Source organism: Nansenia antarctica (genome assembly GCF_963989245.1).
Source record: "Nansenia antarctica genome assembly, chromosome: 16".
NCBI classification, from domain to species: domain Eukaryota; kingdom Metazoa; phylum Chordata; class Actinopteri; order Argentiniformes; family Microstomatidae; genus Nansenia; species Nansenia antarctica.
Window position 1 is genome coordinate 21,808,899 of NC_137686.1, and position 9,633 is coordinate 21,818,531.

At 41.2% G+C, this 9,633-nt stretch overlaps 2 protein-coding genes across 2 annotated transcripts in view; one reads left to right on the forward strand and one right to left on the reverse strand.

The window, feature by feature from the left end:
- The window catches only part of LOC308172121 (uncharacterized protein), a gene marked incomplete at its 3' end in the record, with an annotated part of 5,607 nt that extends 5,077 nt beyond the window's left edge, over positions 1–530 (forward strand). The window contains exon 9 of the mRNA XM_080547031.1: positions 1–530. This exon is cut by the window's left edge and continues 450 nt beyond it. Coding sequence (XP_080403157.1) covers positions 1–530 — 530 coding nt within the window.
- A 2,163-nt stretch (positions 531–2,693) lies between these two features.
- LOC308172250 (WD repeat-containing protein 48-like) lies at positions 2,694–9,192 on the reverse strand. The gene is made up of 18 exons (XM_080547156.1): positions 9,082–9,192; positions 8,772–8,850; positions 8,557–8,639; positions 8,289–8,418; positions 7,978–8,066; positions 7,792–7,893; positions 7,379–7,603; positions 6,824–6,898; positions 6,378–6,480; positions 6,152–6,249; positions 5,892–5,999; positions 5,676–5,772; positions 5,463–5,558; positions 5,130–5,235; positions 4,905–4,992; positions 4,729–4,805; positions 4,358–4,550; positions 2,694–4,182 (listed from the first exon to the last, which is right to left on the reverse strand). The coding sequence occupies exons 2-18, from the start codon at positions 8,827–8,829 to the stop codon at positions 4,087–4,089; spliced, it is 1,824 nt and encodes a 607-aa protein (XP_080403282.1). The 5' UTR covers positions 8,830–8,850; positions 9,082–9,192; the 3' UTR covers positions 2,694–4,086.
- Between the last annotated feature and the right edge of the window lie 441 nt (positions 9,193–9,633).

The following is a 9,633-nucleotide window of genomic DNA, read 5'->3' on the forward strand; positions in this document are numbered from 1 at the left end:
TCCCCGAGGCATCTCCCCTGCTCCCTGAAGCATCTCCCCCAATCCCTGAAGCATCCCCCCCACTGGCTGAGGCATCTCCCCCACTCCCCGAGGCATCTCCCCCACCCCCTGAGGCTTCCCCCCTGCCTGTAGAGTCATTCACCCCCGCCCCCACCGAATCCTATGACCCTCCCACTGAGTCACCTGACCTCATTGGGTCCCCTGAACCACCCATGGATTCATTCTCCCCTCCCATTGAATACCTTGCCCCTCCCGCTGTTTCTCTTGGCCCAGCCATAGACACCCTCTCCCCAGCACCTATTGACCTGCTCCCACCCCAGGCTGTTGACCACCCCTCAGTAGACAACTCTCCCAGTCAGGACGTCACAGGTGTGCCAGAGCCAGGCGTCATCAGCTCAGCGGAACAGTCTGTGGATTCAGCTCCAGCTGAACATGATCACCAGTGTTGCCATGATCATGAGGAGGAGGAGGAGGATGAAGAGGAAGACGCCAGTCCGATGGTGGAAGAAACAGAACCCACTCTTGAGTAGGTTTGCATCTAGTCACTATAGAAACACTACAAAGATGCTGAACAATCAATCGGTCATTCATGGTAAACACCTGACAGAGTAAGGTTACACAGAGGTAGGTGCAATTCCATAGTTTTGGAAGTCTTACATGGTTTGAATGAGTCTTACATGTATAGCATCTGCCTGGTTATATTTGTTCGAAGGATCACAAAGGAGGGAACATAAGTAAGAATACTTAATTGTAGTAATTGCATTATTAGTTATAAGTATGACAAAAACGCTAAGATAAAAGGGTTGCAATGTTATTAACATTGTAGTTTGTTTAGTGTCAAATTAGATGAAAATACTGTTCATTCTTGTATCGCATAAGTGGAATGCCCATGAAATATGTGACGGGGTCTGGTAAAGAAAGTCCTCAAGTAGGGCAATGTCATTTTTCTGTTTTTTTCCGTAAGCTTTTCTGTTTTTTTTGTAAGCTTTCAAATTATGTGTCATACATTGAAATCTGAAAACATTCTCTGAACCACAGGCAAAACATCTGCTAGTAGGCTAGCGCTAAGGAACATCGCTACGAGCAACTAACTGCATGTTTAGCACATCACAACATGATTGATAGAACATCAACATGCTAAGAACACATAACTACACATAATTAGATGGTCACACAGTCCTCGCTTTTGCACACGTCCTAAAACGTAAGTTTGTTTACAAGCCATGTAACACTTACCGAGTAGCCTATGGCAGACGATACAGTGAATCCAATTCATAATTCAATTCAATTCAATAATAAGTATTGAGTGATCCTAAAACTGTTATAGCGAGTGGGCACTTCAACACTTCAACTTTCGAAAGAAAAAGAAAAAAAACAAGCTTTTTGGTCATTTGCGCGACTTGAGAATTGCCGACACGCGACCCTTTTCACCTGACCGTGTCACATATGTCCAAAGATATTCAATTGTTAACACTAATTCTGTATGAATAGGGTCATATATTATACAATTCACTACTAAATAGACAGTGGTATAAGCACAGTTGCACCTTATTCCCAATAACAGTGACAACAAGCCTGTGGCAACACTGAACTGTTTACAATCCCGGTTAGTTCTGTAGAGGTTCACTACTCTGAATAAGAGTGTACCGTATGCCATCTGTACAGTCAGGTACATTTTTGATGTTTTATATATTTGGGGAGGTTGTCTAATTTCCTCTCGAGGGAATCAGTTTTAATTGATTTTAATAGTTTTAAAAACATTGAAATTGGAACATTATTTTGGCATTTTGTATAGTTTGTAGGTATCACAGTGTTTCTGTTTTAGAGTTTTAGTACAGAACTTTTTAAAGAAAAAAAAAAAGAAGCTTCAGTTGTTTACATACGAGGGGAAACTTGGAATCAGGTTGTAGTTTTAGCTCTTATCTCAAGAAAATATGGTAAATGTAGGACCTGTTTCCATAGCTCATGCTTTTTGTTGTCATTTTTAGATATCTTGTTTATTTGGAAATAAAGCCAAGGTTAAGGTTACTATTTTGTAAACAACGAATGGTGTTCCCATGTCTCATTCCACAATGTTACCTCTGCATTGTCATTTTTGTGATCTATGCAATTAGTAATACAACCATGTTAAAGTAGTGTTTGTGACGAGACCATTTGCTGTTGACAATATGCTCATCCTGGAAATATTTGTTGTGAACTGTGTTCATAGCTGGAATATAAATGTCAGAAATCATTATTTCATATGTATTTCTTTCTGAGGAGATAGTGACATGGATTAGTTGTTTCTTTTGTATATGTGTCTGTATGGGAACTTTGTTTATTTTTCATATTCTTTTTATAGATTAGGTGCTTGCGCTCAACAAATGGGGGAAGTATTTTTGCAAATATTTTATCAATGAAGAGAGGATGTTTTATTAGGAATGAGTGAAAACGAGCTGAAATTATTTGTTAATGAATGTGAAATGAATGATTTTTCTCTTTTTGATGCAAAAAGAATCACATATCACTGGAACAAAAGATGATAATAAAAATTGTCACATTAATTAGTTTTTCTTGTGTTTTTGTTTTGGGAATGAATACTAGTGGTGAAAAGTGAGAAAGATTAGACAAATTTGACAATGACTATAAATAAGTCAATGCTAAACCATTACAATTTAATGTACTGTTGAAAGCCCAAAATATACATCATACACCAGTAGTTACAACCAACAAGGATATATTTATGACAGACGCATCTTGATGACACCCCATCATTCAGGAACATTACTGTTATGACAAATTGAGGCATACTGAAAACTTGGTAATATCATTCTTAGGGAGAAAAAAAAATGTTCTGAATAGCCAAAGATAAATAGACTAAATACTCTCCTATGCTCTGTTAACAAAACTATGCATCAATCCACTCCATTTCATTGGTTATGGACTGCAAGATTCCTCTTAGGTTACATTTTGGGAGCAATTATTGTACTGAAGCTTTGTCTACATGAAATATTATACAATAGCCATATTAGCTAAATGTAAAATGTGAATATCTTTATATTTGTTCATGATCAAAGTACCGCAATGAACAAAAGCACAGCATTTGTTACATGAAATACTTTGTTTGTTTCCTGATTACTTAAGATGATTTAGGTACTAACTACAAACATTCTTAAGGTCGACTAGGAACTCTAGGGCAAAACATTGAATTGTCAAATAAATCATGTAATGTCTTTCAGGATTGGAAAATCTATTTAGGATTTGGAAAAATGACATTAAATCAAACTCCTTTGATCAGGTTAGTTTCTTTTACTTCTAAACTGTACAAAAAGAATAATATAAAATAGATTCCTGAAAAATAAACAAAATAACAGAAAGAAACCATAAAAATGTAGTCATCATGATATTTACAAAAATAAACACATTCAGTTCATTCCTTGATAAGGGCACAGCAACAAAACTAAAAAAGTCAAGGGCTTCTACATGAGGTACAAGCTCTTTCATTCAAATCTCCAAGTTCTATAATGAGCACGGATGAGGCCATAAAACACCAGTACTGGAGTGAACGTTGATTGCTTTGAATAGTAGCCAGGCTGTCCATACAAGGCTTAGGCCGAGTCCTCAGTGGTGATAGTGTATCTGGTGGTCGAGTGTTGGTAGAACAAGGGAAGTTTCTGGAATGTACTGGAACAAAAAAAAAAGTCTACTAGACCAATGTGAGTACAAACTCAGAAATACACACATACAACCATTGCAACATAATATATAGAACATGATTTGAAAACAAAAAAAACAAAAACACTAAATAACAATATCAGTGATAGTTAAAACATGATTCAATCCTTCCATTGTACAGAGCACAATTTGCAGAAAAATGCAGTGCAATTAGTCTCTCAAGCATCCACGGCTGCTTCGGTCTGGTTGAGTTTCCAATGATACAGAGGAGCCAAATCCTCAGATTGCCAAACATCTTCACTGCGTTCTCAGTGTGACTGCAGCTCTCTCTTGACTGGACAATGGGATTGAATGTCCTGTGAGTCCGAGGAAGGTAGTGATTGGCAAATCAAATTGAGAGAAAAAAAAAATAGTTTCTTTATGTCACATGTCTCACGTTGACTTCTGTCTATAGTGCAGCGTCAAGTCCCCTCCACTCTTCCAGATAAAATGTTTAACTGTTCGCAGGTCCATATTGGGATCTAAAACCTTTGGGACAGAGAAGAGCAGTATATGAGTCAAATGTAGGTCACATTTTTGCAGAGACACTGGATGAGAGAGGGTATAGGTTACCAGTTAACACTGTGGAAGAGAGAGTCGGGTGGAAGAGCGCTTAGAATAGACAATAGATATAGGTAATATGGGGGAGTGTATGAATTTGTACCTGGTCCTGACACATGAGCTCTATCTTCTCCTCAGCCAGCATGGCCATGTCCTCCTCTTTCTCCTGCTCTCCTGGCTTGTCAGTGGCTGAGGAGCTGGTGGTCTGGGACTCGTTGTCCAGGTTGATGATCTTCTCATAGACGTGCTCCATCACCTTCCTCACCTGCAGCATGTCACTAGCCGACAGGCGGTCCCTGGCAAACATAACACAAACAGCAGTGTTAGAGACGGGGACTTGGCCCAGACCATTTATTACTAGACAAGGAGAGTGAATGTCAGTTATGTCTGTCTATGATGTTGTACCGAGAGGTACAAGCTTCACTTGATCAGGTAGAAGAAAAGCAAACCCAAACAGAGAGAAAGGCAACACACTTTTTCAGAGTTTTTGCACCAGAGGAAGAGTGGGGCTGGAGGTAGAATGGGATCTTGTTGAACTTGGGCATGTTTTTCTGAAAAAGAAATAGAACGGTTTAGGGAGGAGGAAAAGTAGAACATCTTCTCAGGACATCGTTCATAGTTTTTAGAGGGAGGAGTAGGAAACTACTTACATCCACAGTTATGTCGATCACCCACTGTGGAACTGTCTCGTTCAATAACATGGACTCTGTCTCGCCACCCGAATCTCTACATAACAGTCTGTAAGAGGACAAAAGGCAAAAGTCATAAAATAGGCCAATGATTTATTCCAGGAATACGACACGTCTAAACAATGCAGGAGTAGAAAGCAAACCTTCTGGTGGTATTGGAGCCTGGTTACAAAATGAGAAACATACCTAAATAGAGTTCTCCCTCCTGCCTCCCCAAAGATCACTGGAGTGTGTGGCGGCACCTGGAAATACCCGTTTCCTTTCTGGACCCTGGTCTCCTGCTCCCCGTTCACTGAGGGAATGGGACATTCTCCATTAAGCAACCTGACTTAGTCTTCGGATCTAGTGTCAATCCATGTTCTGAGGGTTAGGGTTAAGCCTACTAAACTGGACCAGATAATATGTTGATTAGAACAAAAAGAACCAATCAACTTAATACCGGCAGGTCATACAGCAGTTGGTCTCAAATTTCGAAATTTCGAAGTTAGTAAAGGGATATTCAAAACTAAATTCCCTCACCATGGTTGACCTCGTTCTCCTCCTCGTCCATGGGGTTGATGTGCGTCCTGGGCCAGAACTCCAGCAGGGCCTGCAGTAGTAGTCCACCCAGGTTCACTACACAGAGCGTAAAAAGTTCAGATTTATCATGTATTGTGCAGTGTTTCCCGTGCAATGACTTGCAAAGCCATGTTACTAGGTTGAGGGTTTGAAATGAAATAAACCAAATCATACACTTTGGGTCCGATCCATCGGAGCTTGAAAAGCCAGCATCCTTTGCAGACACCCAGGCAGCAAAGCAGTCACTCTCATCCAGCGTGATGGTCAGCATCTATCCAGCAACAGACATAGAAGTTTGTGAATGTTTTTACTCCCTATCACCTTTTCTATCAGGATGTTCAGGAACAGGAACATAGATTTGAATTCTAAACCTGTGGTTTGGGAACCTACCCCTGTTTTGAGATCTACAGAGAACCAGTTGGGCACGTAGACCATCTTGAAACGCTTTTTGACCTCCTCGTCAAACTCCACTTTTCCGAGGTCTTCACCTTTACATGCCTGAAAAGATTCCAGAAATTCCTCTTGGTTAACTGTCGAAACGGATGGGCAGTCAAATGAGACAAATATGACGCCTGTAGATGCAAGTGTGCCTGACTACCAAAATAAAGCAGACCATATACTGTAGGATTTGTTAAACAAGCAGGGCTTACCTTCAAGACATCCCAGGAAGCCACATTGTTGTTGGTGTCTTTGGTAAGTATGTGTCTCTTGTCATTCAGAATGTGACACTGAATTATACTGGCACCTCCTAAAAAAAAACACAAAAATGCAATCTCCTTACATCTCCTCAGACAGTAAAAAAAAATGAAAAAAAATAAAAAATAATACAAAATTAAATTAAAAGGTTGACCAATAGATCAGAAGCTGTTGGTTTACCTTTGACGACTTGCTCTGGTTGCGTGCACAGTGGGGTCAGAGGAGTGCTGCAGTCGTTGTCATAATCCCCTGATGTTCGGAAGTTGTGGATTCCCTTTAGAGACTGAAGAGAACCACAAGTAGGAATAACAAATGTGGATCAAATGAGATTACCCTTTGTAATAGTAATTAAACCACTAAAACCACTGTACATTTCCCAACAAACGCATATGATATCTGGTTAGTGCCTGGAACAAGCCTGCATAAGCGTAACTAAATACCTATCTACTTAGTGTGCACGAATGGAAATGCAGAAAACCAGCTCAAACAACATCCTCACCAAAACAACACAACAACCAAACGAACAGGTGCTGCCATGACATGTAGGCCTAAGCATTCTGTTGTGCTAGAGTTATTCTGCTGACAGCCTCCCGATGATCTCCAGAGGAAGCGACACGCATGCTTACCCATTTGTTTACGGATGACTTGGTGGTGGAGACCCAGATAGCCGGAGGGGGGTCGGCGGATCTGTCCAGTTCCATCTGAGCAGGAGAGAGAGACGAGCCTGTGATTATCACGATAGGAACGGACTCTCAAAGACAAGGGAAGCTTCCGTTCTAATCAGCGTCGACACAATCACGCCGTCAACAAAATCACTACACTGGTCATTACCACTCAATTTACACATTCATTTAGATAAGATAAGGAACACAGCTGCATATAGACATGTTACCCCCTCGTTGCAAAATATTGTTTAGTAAAAACTGTTATCAATATCAGGGGCTATCTTTCTAAAAATTCAATACCCCAGCAAACTTTGTCTACACTACACCACGTGACATTCTCCCAGCCAGGCTCTTACTTTGAGGACTGGGGTCTTCTCCTCACAGATGAGGACATGGACTCAATGTCAGGGGCTATCTTTCTCAAATGTCAGGGGCTATCTTTCTAAAATGCGTTCAATACCCCAGCAAACTTTGTCTACACTACACCACGTGACATTCTCCCAGCCAGGCTCTTACTTTGAGGACCGGGGCCTTCTCCTCACAGATGAGCACGCGGATGTCTGGGTTGCGCAGGTCGGTGCAGTAGATCTTCTTGTCCCTGCCTGCTGAGTAGAAGTGGGTGAAGCCCTCGTTGACCTGTAGGGCCCATACCCCTTCGTCGTGGACCCGGTAGGTGGCGATACACCTCTGCTGACCCAGGGACCACAGGCGGATGGTCCCGTCAGAGCTGCCGGACAGACACTGGGGAAAGATGAAGATGAGGGGGCGGGGGGGGGGGAAACTAGTGAGAGGCACTTCTATGATTTTAATCAGAATAGAGTTAGAACAGATTACATCTCAAGTCCAGACAATAAGAAACATAATAGGTGTTGGAAAACTAAAACAGCTGAGTTGAGACATCCGTCTTTTTTGATTGACGTTGAACTTACCTGTGTGCCATCCTTGTTCAACAACAACGATTTGACGTTGTCCGTGTGGCCTTTTAGCTTCATCAGCTTAGCGCAAGTTCGAGGGTCCCACACTCTCAGCACCTAGCACGGAGACAAAAAAAACATAATGTAGCACTGCAAATCTCTCAGGAGACCACAAGTGGTTGGTAAAGGAGAAACTCAAACCTTCTCCGTGGACCCTGACACGATGACTGTGCCCATCTGATTCATCGCCAGGCTGTAGATGGAGTCTTTGTTCCCACTGAGTGAGGAGGCTGTCACAAACAAAGCCGTCAGATTCCGACGGTCAAAGCACTGATGTGTGTTGATATGGCAACAAGACTAACACTGTTTGGTTTCTTCATGGACAGCTACTTGAAATTTCCCCAGCTACTTGAAAATGATAAATTCCATTCAAAGTGAAGAGATAGTATCACTTGATCCACAAATAGACAGGGTATTATGGACGATGGTGTGTGGGTGAAGCTCATACTTACTGGTGACGGTGTTGTTGGAAGCGGTCAGTGCTGTTAATGTATTCACATCCCATAGAAAGATCTGTCGGTCTAACCCTGCTGATGCGACCAACTCCTTGTCTTTGGCATACGCTAAGGCCTTCACATAGTCCTGCAAAGGCACCATAAAACATAAACAAGACTTTCCATTAGCCTTCATCCTTTGGCCTTTTATGTTATGTAACTGGGCAGCATGATAGGTCTGAACAACATCACCGGTGGACCTTGTTATATATCATACAAACTGCACCTTGTGTGTCCGTAACGTTGACATGCAAAATCCTTTATGTGCATTCCAGACTTTTACTGTTGTATCCGATGAAGCAGATATCACTGAAAAGGAGAGAGAACCGTTGAAGTTACATTGTACTGATACAGTACAAGTCTTTTTACACTGGATTAATATACAGTAGCAACAGGGAAGGTACGGCTGGTAATATAGGCTATACCAGTAATCAAACTCACATGTCTTTCCATTGCAACAGAGGACGATGTCGTTGACCCAGTCTGTATGGTGCTCCATCGAGGCTATGTATGGGTCCTGCTACATTGAAGGAAAAAGGTGGTTGCAGCACACTCATTACTATTTGTGTTCATCTAGGCTAATAAAAAATGAAAGAAGCCAATCAGTGCTTACTAACATATACAGTAAGCATGCATAAGGTGGATTATGCAACATTTACATGACAATAATGTGAGAGTGTGAGAATGTAGTATTGTGCACCTTCAAGTGAGGAACAGGTATTCTGTTGTATTAAAGGAGTGTGTACAGTACCTTGTGCTGATTCACACTCCATATTCTGATGATGGAGTCCCTTCCCGCAGTGAAGAGCCGGTTCAGGGCAGGGTCAAGTTGAAGTGCATTCACCCCATTGCGGTTGTATTTCTCCACTTCGTCTCTTATCACATAAGAAACCTGGAAAAACAGGTGGGAGTATAAAGCAAAGGCTGTTTTAGTTTAGCAACACAAGAATGCTCCCGTGATACTTAAAAGCCACTCTGTGACGTGTTCCGTGTTATCAAATACCCCCCCAAAATACAGTGCCCACTCCTTATGATAAATATAATGACTTACTAAATACCTTAATGGGAGTACGACAACTGGTGAGCTTAGAATTATAAGGTTCTATCTCCGTTTAGGGTAGTTCAGAGATATTGAACATCAAAGTTTTTACATTCCATTATGTTTTGTGAGATGGAACCTTTGTATTTTATGAATTACTAACTAAAACATTTCAACATTTTAAAAATAACACCACACAGGCATTAATAAACACCTAATGGATCAGATTATGTAAAAAACTCAATTTTGACAAAGAACCTTATA